The 12,008-nt window shown below is 42.7% G+C and overlaps 1 protein-coding gene across 2 annotated transcripts in view; it reads right to left on the reverse strand.

Annotated features, from left to right (window-relative positions):
- Positions 1–12,008, reverse strand: part of LOC116261929 (protein SWEETIE) — a 132,427-nt gene that overhangs the window by 74,973 nt on the left and 45,446 nt on the right. For both annotated transcript variants that reach the window (XM_031640879.2, XM_031640880.2), the window contains exon 25: positions 1,344–1,500. In XM_031640879.2, coding sequence (XP_031496739.1) covers positions 1,344–1,500 — 157 coding nt within the window. The remainder of the gene's footprint in view (positions 1–1,343; positions 1,501–12,008) is intronic.

Here is a 12,008-nt window from a genome sequence, read left to right on the forward strand (position 1 = left end):
AAGCCCCTTTACCATTTTTTCCATTCTGCCTGGGCACTTTTCTCTTTCCGGTGACCTTTAGCAGCTTCCAGAAACTATTCATCAGCAAGCTGTGCTCTTTCCTGCGGCAGTTCTCCTTCCGGCAAGGCGCCGACCTTCGGCTCCTGTGCATATACGGCCATGCGACCAGTTTCTTTCTTAGCGGCAGCCTCTCCTTCTTTTTCAGACATTTCATTTTCAGTGGCAGCCCTTTCTTCCTTCTCTGGGCAACCAAGTATGTTTTCTAACAACTATTCACCATTATTTTTCATTATTGTTATGTTTTTCGGTGTATGGGTTGCTGTTTACTGCTACCGTAAGTCTGCAACTCTGTTTTCTTCTTTGCTGCATGTTTTTTATTTTGAATCTGTGATGTTAATGTACCGCACTGCTACTGCAACTCCATTTTCTTATTTGCAGCATGTTTTTTGTTAGCGTTTGAACCTGTGATGAATAAGTTCTGTTAGGCTATTAGTGTTTGAAATCTTGAATTTTTTATTTTTTGGTGGGGATGTTTTGAGTTCCTGTTTGTTTGCAGCATGTTACATAATAACACTGCCTAGTGAATTCGGTATGGATATCACGTTGTTATTTGATTATTTTGTTGGTTAATATATATATATATATATAGTAATGATAATAAAACAGCCTTGCCGCACCACCGCACACAAATTCTTTGGGATGTGCCACTCTGGCAGCCACACCCGATTTTGTGTTGGGCCCACCCCAACCACAGGGGGGGGGGGCCTGAAAGCCCGGTCCCCACTCTCAGGAGTAACTCATGCATGTCTCTTAGATACTTCCCCCAGGTATGAAAATGGAAGAACTTGTGTTGAATCCATGCCTTTTTAAGATACAAAGTCTAGTGACAAGAAACCTGTTTAACATGCAGTCATGAAAGCCAAAGAGTAAGAAATCAGGAACAACAAATTAATAGGATATCAAGCAGAAGTAAAGACTAGGGCAAGCAACAGTTTTTTGTTTTCTGGAAGAATTGAATTAATGAACACTAGTTATGACAGCACTCAATGCACAAAGATGGAACATTTCAACCAGTTACATGAATTTAACAAAATAAAAAAGCCACTAATGACAAAAAATATAAAATCTCTAACTGGTTGCTTCTGGTTGAAAAACCATCCATTTGCTAGGTGAATGTGGCATCAATATGATAAAAGCCGACGTCACAACCACATGATATCCATCACATATTAAGGAACAGTGATATTTTCAAAGAGCAAGACAGACTGGTGGAGCAGCTAGTCCCATGACAAAAGTATAGCATCCACAAAAAACTTGAAGAAGATCTTGACGACCAAGAGAACCTGCACATGGGAAATAAAAGATAAACCAGCAGCTTCAACGGTAAGGAGGAGGCCATGCAGAGACCACGCCTGGAGGAAAGCATTTGAACTCTTAGCAAGTGAACTGACTGAATTAACTGTTGCAGGCACCAACGTAGACAAGGCCATTCCTCCAGCGCTGCAGGAGTATAAAAAAGCAAGAAATTACTATACACAAACAAAATAAGAAGCACAAAGAATAAAAAAACCTAGAGCAACCAAGAATTTGAGTTTATCTCACATTGTGCTCGAAAGCATCCTTTACTAGGATGCCAGAAAAATATCCAAATAATTGTCCCGTAAAGAATTACAAATTTGCCACCTGTTGAGAAAACGTGCTGCCTTTGATATTCAAAGTGTTATGTGTTTTGGTACTTAGTATTAGGTAGCTTTCTGAACTTTTAATATTTTGGTGGACTCTTTATGTAAAGGGTTAATCTTAACCCTAACCCTATTTAGTCTAATGAAAAGAGGAGCAGCCAACGACTTTTCTGGACTGCTACCTTTCTCTCCTCCTTCCTCTCGTTCTTCTTCTCTACCTCTCAACGTAACATGGTATTAGAGCCTCGGACCTAGGACTGTGACGTCTAGGGTTTCACGCGGCTTTTCTTTCTCTCCTTTTCTCTTCCTTTCATTCACAATAAAGTTGGGCATCTAAGGTTGCTGCTGTCAGTGGGACTGATGGATAAAGAAAAAGGGGCAGATCACGTTCTTCATGTAGAGACGTGATCTGTACCCTATGTTGCTGCAGAAGAAGATGTGTTGCTGTTGACGTTCAGATCTGAAGGTCGAAGTCCCTCATGTTGCTGAAAAAGACGTGTTGCTGTTGACGTTCAGATCTGAGGTTCAGATCTGAATGCAGAAGCGTATTAAATCTGACCTTGATGGTTGATGGTGCCGTTGCAAATCGTTGGTGTTGATCAGATCTGATTCAGTGGATGTTACTACAAAAAAATATATATAATATCAGATCAGACGTTGATTTTTTGTCGTAGGTTTGATTTTCAGACGTTGATTATCAAAAATATATATATATATATAACGTCTGATCTGCCTGGCGTGTGGTGCAGAGTTTCTTTTTCAGTCGCAGAATTGTTTTTTCAGTCGCAGGTTGATTTTCAGTCTATCGTGGGCCTGGTTTCGTGGTTTTATCATGGCTGCAAACAGATCTATACAATTTGATAGAACTGAATCTGGAAATCAACACAGAGGCAAGTGTTGAATACAAAGCTTTCTCAAATCATTTTCCGTTTGGATCTACTATCAAACTTGATGGAGCCAACTATGATGTATGGGCTAGAACCTTCATGTTGTCGATCGTTGGACATGGGAAGAAATATATATTAGAAGAAGATGAACCAGTTGAAAAAACTGGTAAATACGCACGGTGGAAGGAAGAAAACAACATTATTAGTGCTTGGCTTATGAATAGCACTCGGCCCCACATTGCAGCAGGACTTTGTTATTATAATACAGCCAAAGATATGTGGAATTCTCTTCGGCAGACGTATTCTCAAGATAAAAATATCAGCAAATTTTTACAGGTTAAGCAAGAATTGTTACAAATGCAGCAAGGTGACATGGATTTGACAGAATACTTTACAAAGTTGAAGTTTACTTATGAAAAGATGAATTCCTTAAAACCGCCCTGTAAGCATTGTCTCAAATCTCACATGGAGCAAATGATTGTGGTTAAATTTCTTGCTGGACTATCTTCTGATTATTCTGCATCCAAGGCTCAAATGCTTACAGGCTCTGATTTTCCTGATCTTGATGAAGCCTTCAATAGACTAAACAGATTGGTTGTTACTCTTCCTCCATCCTCGAACAACTCGTAGCCATTTGCCCTTGCCTCATTTGGAGGAGGAAGAGGTGGTCTGTACTCTTCCCGTGGTAGAGGAAGAGGCCGAGGCCCTGGAGGACGTGGAAGACTTCAGTGCACATATTGTGGTCGTTTTGGTCACCTAGAGGATAGGTGCTGGAATAAAATGGGTAAACCTAACTCATCCACTTCTTCGTCTGTGACATCTTCATCCAGCTCTACTCCAAACACACATCCTATCAGTATGGCTCCTAAGGCGAATCTCACTGCTGCTTCAGTAGATGCTACATCTATTAATTTAAGTCCAGCTGAAATTGATTTAATTATGGAGCATAGATCTAATGCTACTCCTTCTATCTCATCGGCATCTACAGTTGTCACTAGTTCAGCGTACTCTGCAGGTAACACTACTTCTAAAGGTTGTTGGATAATTAATTCTGGAGCATCTAAACACTTTTGTGGAGATGTTAGTATTTCAAACCTGCAGAAATTTGATTCTCCTCAACATGTTCGTTTGGCGGATGGAAGACTATCGCCAGTGGATGGACGTGGAGATGTTCATCTTTCTCCTTCTTTGCATGTTCATGATGTGTTATATGCTCTTGAATTCCCGAAGAATTTATTATCTGTAAACAAACTAACTAAAGAGATGAATTGCAAAGTTATTTTTGACTCGGCTACTTGTGTATTTCAGGATCTATCGATTGGGAGGAAGATTGGTGGAGGCCATGAGATAGATGGAATATACATCTTGGATACATCCCCTAAGGAGGCGTCATTCCATGTTGATTCTACTTCAAGTGCCTTCCAGTGGCATCTCAGATTGGGTCATCCTTCATTCCCTAAACTTCGACTGCTGTGTCCTTAAATTTCTTCCACAACGTCTATCGAGTGTGAGGCTTGTCAACTGGGCAAGCATAGTCGTACTTCCTTTCCATCGAGTCAAAGTCAGTCTAGTCAATGTCTATTTGATTTAGTTCATGTTGATGTTTGGGGGCCTAGTCGGGTTCCAAGTCGGTTGTCGTCTCGTTATTATCTTTCCATTGTTGATGATTTCTCTCGTGTCACTTGGGTGTTTTTGCTGAAAGACAGAACTGAAGCTCCTTGCATCTTGAAATCTTTCATATTGGAAATAAAAACTCAATTTAATTCTTGTGTCAAGGTTGTTCGCACTGACAATGCTCTCGAGTTCAAATCCTCTCATTTACTTGAATTCTATAAATCCCTTGGTATTGTGCCACATTTTACATGCCCTCACACATCTCAACAAAATGGTGTAGTTGAAAGAAAACATCGCCATTTGTTGGACGTAGCCCGCACCATCATGATTCATTCTCATATGCCTTCCAAATTTTGGGGAGATGCAATTTTGACTGCATGTTATCTAATAAATAGAATGCCATCATCTTCCATAGACAACAAAATTCCAATACAAATTCTATACCCAAATAGAGCTTTATTTTCGTTACCCCCGGGGTGCACATGCTTTGTCCATAAACTTGGTCCCAATCGAGATAAACTGGCTGCACAAGCAAGTAAATGTGTGTTTGTGGGATACTCTAAAAATCAAAAGGGGTATTGATGCCTTGATCATATATCTAATCGAGAGTTTGTCAGTGCCGATGTAACCTTTCTCGAGTCATCTCCATTCTTTCTTGCAAGTCCTTCAAATCCAAAGTCTGAGATGCCATCTTCTGTTCCTCTTCCAATTCCTCCAATTCCTCTTGAGTCCCTTCCTTGTTCATCATCACCCTCCATCCCACGGTTTAGAGATCCTCCTCTTACATATTCAAGAAGAAATCTATCATCTAATGACCCAGCACCATCTTGCTCTGAGGAGGTAAGTAGTTTTGAATTACATAACATGCCTAAGTGTTCCCTTAATGCTCCTGTTCCTGATGAATTACATATTGCTCTGCGTAAAGGGATTAGACAATGTACAATTCATCCTCTTTCTAAGTTTGTTAGTACAGCTCATGTGGGAAATCATATGTGCAAATTCATTGATGCCTTGTCAGCTACATCCATTCATATTTCACATGAACAAGCTATGTTGGACTCTAAGTGGTACCAGACTATGAAGGAGGAGATGGATTCTCTAATATCTCGTCACACTTGGGATCTTGTTGAACCTCCTTATGGGGCAGATATTGTTGACTCGAAATGGCTTTTCACTATCAAGTACAACTCAGATGGTACAGTTGAGCGCTACAAGGCACGTTTGGTAGCAAAAGGGTACACACAGACATATGGCGTTGACTTCTTTGAAACCTTCTCTCCTGTGGCACGTTTGGGCACTATACGACTCATTATCTCTGTTGCAGTTCATTATGGTTGGAACATGTACCAACTCGATGTTAAAAATGTCTTTCTTTATGGAGATTTAACTGAAGTAGTCTATATTCAACAACCACCCGGCTTTGAGAAACAGGGGGAGTGTACCAAGGTATGTCTGTTAAAGAAAGCTATATATGGTTTGGAACAGAGTCCTAGAGCATGGTGTTACGTTGACTCGTTGAGAGGTAGAGAAGAACGAGGGGAAGGAGGAGAGAAAGGTAGCAGCAGAAAAACGTCCGGCTGCTCCTCTTTTCATTAGACTAAATAAGATTAGGGTTAAGACTAACCCTTTACATAAAGAGTCCACCAAAATATTAAAAATTCAGAAAGCTACCTAATACTAAATACCAAAACACATAACACTTTAAATATCAAAAAGCAACACGTTTTCTCAACACTCCCCATCAAGCTGGAGCATAGATGTCTATCATGCTCTGCTTGCTACAACACTTCGTGAAATTGGATATTGGAAGAGCTTTGGTAAATATATCTGCAGGTTGGTCTTCAGAAGCAACATACTCAGTAGAGATAATCCCTGCTTGAACTAAGTCTCTAATGTAATGACAATCAACTTCAATATGTTTGGTCCGCTCGTGGAAGACCGGATTATTTGCTATGTAAGTAGCTGCTTTATTATCACATTGCATTTTTATAGGCAGCTCAACCTGAATTCCAAGACCTTCTAGCATGTCTTTCAGCCATGTTATCTCAGTGGCTGTTTGGGCCATGGCTCGATATTCTGACTCTGCACTTGATCGAGCAACAACAGCTTGTTTTTTACTTCTCCAAGAGACTAAGTTGCCACCAACAAAAATACAGAATCCTGTAGTGGACTTTCTGTCATCAATTGAGCCTGCATAATCTGCATCAGAGTAAGCGTCTATCGAGTGTGAAGCTTGTCAACTGGGCAAGCATTGTCGTACTTCCTTTCCATCGAGTCAAAGTCAGTCTAGTCAATGTCTATTTGATTTAGTCCATGTTGATGTTTGGGGGCCTAGTCGGGTTCCAAGTCGGTTGTCGTCTCGTTATTATCTTTCCATTGTTGATGATTTCTCTCGTGTCACTTGGGTGTTTTTGCTGAAAGACAGAACTGAAGCTCCTTGTATCTTGAAATCTTTCATATTGGAAATAAAAACTCAATTTAATTCTTGTGTCAAGGTTGTTCGCACTGACAATGCTCTCGAGTTCAAATCCTCTCATTTACTTGAATTCTATAAATCCCTTGGTATTGTGCCACATTTTACATGCCCTCACACATCTCAACAAAATGGTGTAGTTGAAAGAAAACATCGCCATTTGTTGGACGTAGCCCGCACCATCATGATTCATTCTCATATGCCTTCCAAATTTTGGGGAGATGCAATTTTGACTGCATGTTATCTAATAAATAGAATGCCATCATCTTCCAAAAACAACGTCTGATCTGATATATATATATATTTTTTTTATAATAACATCCACTGAATCAGATCTGATCAACACCAACACGTTGCAACGACGCCACCTAGATCTGATACACTTCTGTATTCAGATCTGAACTGTTTCGAACAAACAAAAAACAGCAACCCTTTTTTTTTTTACAGCAGATCTGAACCAACAAAAAAACAGCAACGTCGACCTACAGATCTGAACCAAAACAGCAACTAGTCGACTTCGACCTTCAGATCTGAACCAAAACAGCAACTAGTCGACTTCGACCTTCAGATCTGAACATCAACAGCAACACATCTTCTCTACCTCTCAACGTAACATGGTATCAGAGCCTGTAAGCATTTGAGCCCTGGATGCAGAATAATCAGAAGATAGTCCAGCAAGAAATTTAACCACAATCATTTGCTCCATGTGAGATTTGAGACAATGCTTACAGGGTGGTTTTAAGGAATTCAGCTTTTCATAAGCAAACTTCAACTTTGTAAAATATTCTGTCAAATCCATGTCACCTTGCTGCATTTGTAGCAATTCTTGCTGAACCTGTAAAATTTTGCTGATATTTTTATCTTGAGAATACGTCTGCCGAAGAGAATTCCACATATCTTTGGCTGTATTATAATAACAAAGTCCTGCTGCTATGTGGGGCTGAGTGCTATTCATAAGCCAAGCACTAATAATGCTGTTTTCTTCCTCCCACCGTGCGTATTTACCAGTTTTTTCAACTGGTTCATCTTCTTCTAATATATATTTCTTCCCATGTCCAATGACAGACAACATGAAGGTTCTAGCCCATACATCATAGTTGGCTCCATCAAGTTTGATAGTAGATCCAAACGAAAAAGGATTTGAGAAAGCTTTGTACTCAACACTTGCCTCTAAGTGTTGATTTCCAGATTCAGTTCTATCAAATTGTATAGATCTGTTTGCAGCCATGATAAAACCACGAAATCAGGCCCACTATAGACTGAAAATCAACTTGTGACTGAAAAAAAACTCTGCACCACACGCCAGGCAGATCAGACGTTATATATTTTTGATAATCAATGTCTGAAAATCAAACCTCCACATGCCAGGCAGATCAGACTTTATATATATTTTTGATAATCAATGTCTGAAAATCAAACCTGAAACAGAAACAACGTCTGATCTGATATATATATATATATTTTTTTATAATAACATCCACTGAATCAGATCTGATCAACACCAACACATTGCAACGACGCCACCTAGATCTGATACACTTCTGTATTCAGATCTGAACTGTTCCGAACAAACAAAAAACAGCAACCCTTTTTTTTTTTTTACTGCAGATCTGAACCAACAAAAAAACAGCAACATCGACCTTCAGATCTGAACCAAAACAGCAACTAGTTGACTTCGACCTTCAGATCTGAACCAAAACAGCAACTAGTCGACTTTGACCTTCAGATCTGAACATCAACAGCAACACATCTTCTTCAGCAACATGAGGGACTTCAACCTTAAGATCTGAACGTCAACAGCAACACATCTTCTTTAGCAGCAACATAGGGTACCGATCACGTCTCTACATGAAGAACGTGATCTGCCCCTTTTTCTTTATCAAGCAGTCCCACCGACAGCAGCAACCTTAGACGCCCAACTTGATCGAGAATGATAGGAAGAGAAAAGGAGAGAAAGAAAAGCTGCGGGAAACCCTAGACGTCACAGCCCTAGGTCTCATGCTCTGATACCATGTTACGTTGAGAGGTAGAGAAGAACGAGAGGAAGGAGGAGAGAAAGGTAGCAGCAGAAAAACGTCCGGCTGCTCCTCTTTTCATTAGACTAAATAAGATTAGGGTTAAGACTAACCCTTTACATAAAGAGTCCACCAAAATATTAAAAATTCAGAAAGCTACCTAATACTAAATACCAAAACACATAACACTTTAAATATCAAAAAGCAACACGTTTTCTCAACACATGGTTTCAAAAGTTGTGTGACGTTGTGTCTAAGTTTGAGTTTCAGAGATCGCCTCTAGACCATTCATTGTTCATAAAAATGACTTTTAGAGGTATAGTTGTTATGGTGGTATATGTGGATGATATTATTTTAACTGGTGACAATGAACAAGAAATACAAGACACAAAGGAGTATTTGCAACAACATTTTGTCACTAAAGACCTTGGCTCCCTACGTTACTTCTTGGGGATAGAAGCGACAAGGAGCAAAGAAGGTCTAGTTCTTTCTCAAAGAAAATATGTTCTTGATTTGCTTCACGAAACAGGTATGACTGGAACTAAACCAGCTTCTATACCCATGAATTCTCGCACTCATTTATATGATGACAAATCTGAGCCTGTTGATAACAAATCATATCGGTCTTTCATTGGAAAGCTACTATATGTAACAATTACTAGACCTGATATATCCTTTGCTGTGGGAAAACTAAGCCAATTTATGGACAAGCCGAAGAAAGCCCATTGGGATGCAGCTCTGTTATTATTGAAATTTCTAAAAGGCTCCCCTGGAAAGGGTCTATTATTTAGAAGAAGCACCTCAATTCAGATAGAAGCTTACTCTGATGCAGATTATGCAGGCTCAGTTGATGATAGAAAGTCCACTACGAGATTTTGTATCTTTGTTGGTGGTAACTTAGTCTCTTGGAGAAGTAAAAAACAAGTTGTTGTTGTTGTTCGATCAAGTGCAGAGTGAGAATATCGAGCCATGGGCCAAACAGCCACTGAGATAACATGGGTGAAAGGCATGCTAGAAGGTCTTGGAATTCAGGTTGAGCTGCCTATAAAAATGCAATGTGATAATAAAGCGGCTACTTACATAGCAAATAATCCGGTCTTCCACGAACAGACCAAACATATTGAAGTTAATTGTCATTACATTGGAGACTTAGTCCAAGCAGGGATTATCTCTACTGAGTATGTTGCTTCCGAGGACCAACCTGCAGACATATTTACCAAAGCTCTTCCAATATCCAATTTCATGAAGTGTTGTAGCAAGCTGAGCATGATCGACATCTATGCTCCAGCTTGAGGAGGAGTGTTAAGAAAACGTGTTGCCTTTGATATTTAAAGTGTTATGTGTTTTGGTACTTAGTATTAGGTAGCTTTCTGAATTTTTAATATTTTGGTGAACTCTTTATGTAAAGGGTTAATCTTAACCCTAATCCTATTTAGTCTAATGAAAAGAGGAGCAGCCAACGACTTTTCTGGACTGCTACCTTTCTCTCCTCCTTCCTCTCGTTCTTCTTCTCTACCTCTCAACGTAACACCACCAAAGCAAAATACATAATGTGACAGCCATGCAGTGGGACACTAGCAGGAACCTTAGTAAATGTGACTAAGAGGCTTAAGGAAATTTGTAGACGTGACAAGCATAATTTCCATTGGAGGAAGGAAGCTACAAGAATGTAGGTGCATTTTTAGCACTAGAAAAACATGTGGGCCTTTGAAGTAATAGAGGTTAAGGTAAACTCCTTCAAGAAGTAGACTGCTAGAAACATCTCTGGAAAAGAGAGATGATGTAACGCTTTTTGTTATTGCAGGTCGGGCTGGAGCGGGTCCAGACCCAGACCCGCAACTCACCTACCTGAGGGCCCGACGAGGGCTGTTCTCCCTCGTCTTCCTCTCGCTCTCCCCCTTTGTTGCCTCTCTGTCGCAACGGAACTCCACACAGAGAAGAAGTAGGCGGTTGAGGTAAGCCTGGACGTCGGGCCGGGCCGTGCCTGCCCGGCCCGATCGGACCTTGGTCCGAACCGGGGAAAACCTGGCCCTGGCCGAACCCGGGCCCGATAGGCCGGCCCAGCCCGGCCCGACTCCCGCCCTCTGTCTCCCTCACTCCCTCTCCGCTCCCCCTCTCCCTCTCCCTCTCTGCTCCCGCTCCCCCTCTGCCTCTCCCTCTCTGAGTCTGCTCCCCTCCCCCTCTCCCTCTCCCTCTCTGCTCCCTCTCCCCCTCTCCCTCAGCTTCCCCTCTCCCTCTCCCCCTCTCCCTCAGCTTCCCCTCTCCCTCTCCCCCTCTCCCTCTCCCTCTCCCTCCTCCTCTGTCTCCCTCGCCACTCCCCCTCCCCCTCTCCCTCTCCCTCCTCCTCTGTCTCCCTCGCCACTCCCCCTCCTCCTCCGTCTCCCTCCCCCTCCTCCTTCGTCGCCACTCCCCTCCCTCGTCCGTCTCCCTCCACCTCCTCCTCCATCGGAGGGCGACAGGAGGGCGGGGGGAAAGGGAGTCGGGAGGGGGAAAGGGGGTCGTGGGGGTGGGGGGAAAGGGGGTCGGGAGGGCGGGCCGGGTCCAGGCCGAGACCCGGGCTATCGGGCCAAGCCTGGGCCGGGCTGAGCAGCCCGACGGGCCGGCCCTTACCCGGCCGGGCTGGCCCGGCCCGATGCGCAGGCCTAGGTCGAGGGCTACAGCGGCGACGCTCAGGCCAGCGGAGGAAGGGCGGTGGCAGCGCTGCTCCGGTAAGCCCTCTCGACCTCTCTCTGCCTCTTCTTCTCCTCTCTTCCTTCTTCTTCTTCCCCCTTTCGCTGCCCTCTGTTGTTTCCCCCTTTTGTCCCGACTGCTCTCTGTCGAATCTCTCTCACTACAGTACCTCTCCCTCACCACTCTCCTTCCCCTTCCCACCAGCTCTCACCCGCACGGTCCCTCTCCTCTGCTGCCCTCTCGTCTCCCTCTCTCGTGTTTCCTATTTGTCTCTCCCACTGCCCGCACTCTCCCCTCTTTGGCAGTGCTCTCTCTATGCTCAAGTTCTCTCCCCGACCCTCCTATCTCCTCCACTCTTTCTCCCACGCGGCCTCATTCTTGTGCAACCTTCTCCCATTTCTCTGTCAGTTTCCTCCCCCTACCCCCAATTTCGCACTCTCACAGTTCCCCCCCCCCTCTCCCTCAGCCGAATCTTATCCTCACGGCTGACTGCCTTTTTCTAGCGGCAGACTCTCATTTTGACCTCTCTTTTGCCAAATCTTACCCTATTGTTGTGGATTGGATTGCAATGTGGGGACACATTTTTTCCCTCATAACAGTGACTAGAATGTGTTGGTGGTGGCGGCATTGAAGGATTTTAACCGCTTGAGGATCACTCGAACTCGTG

Source organism: Nymphaea colorata, chromosome 10 (genome assembly GCF_008831285.2).
Source record: "Nymphaea colorata isolate Beijing-Zhang1983 chromosome 10, ASM883128v2, whole genome shotgun sequence".
NCBI lineage: Eukaryota > Viridiplantae > Streptophyta > Magnoliopsida > Nymphaeales > Nymphaeaceae > Nymphaea > Nymphaea colorata.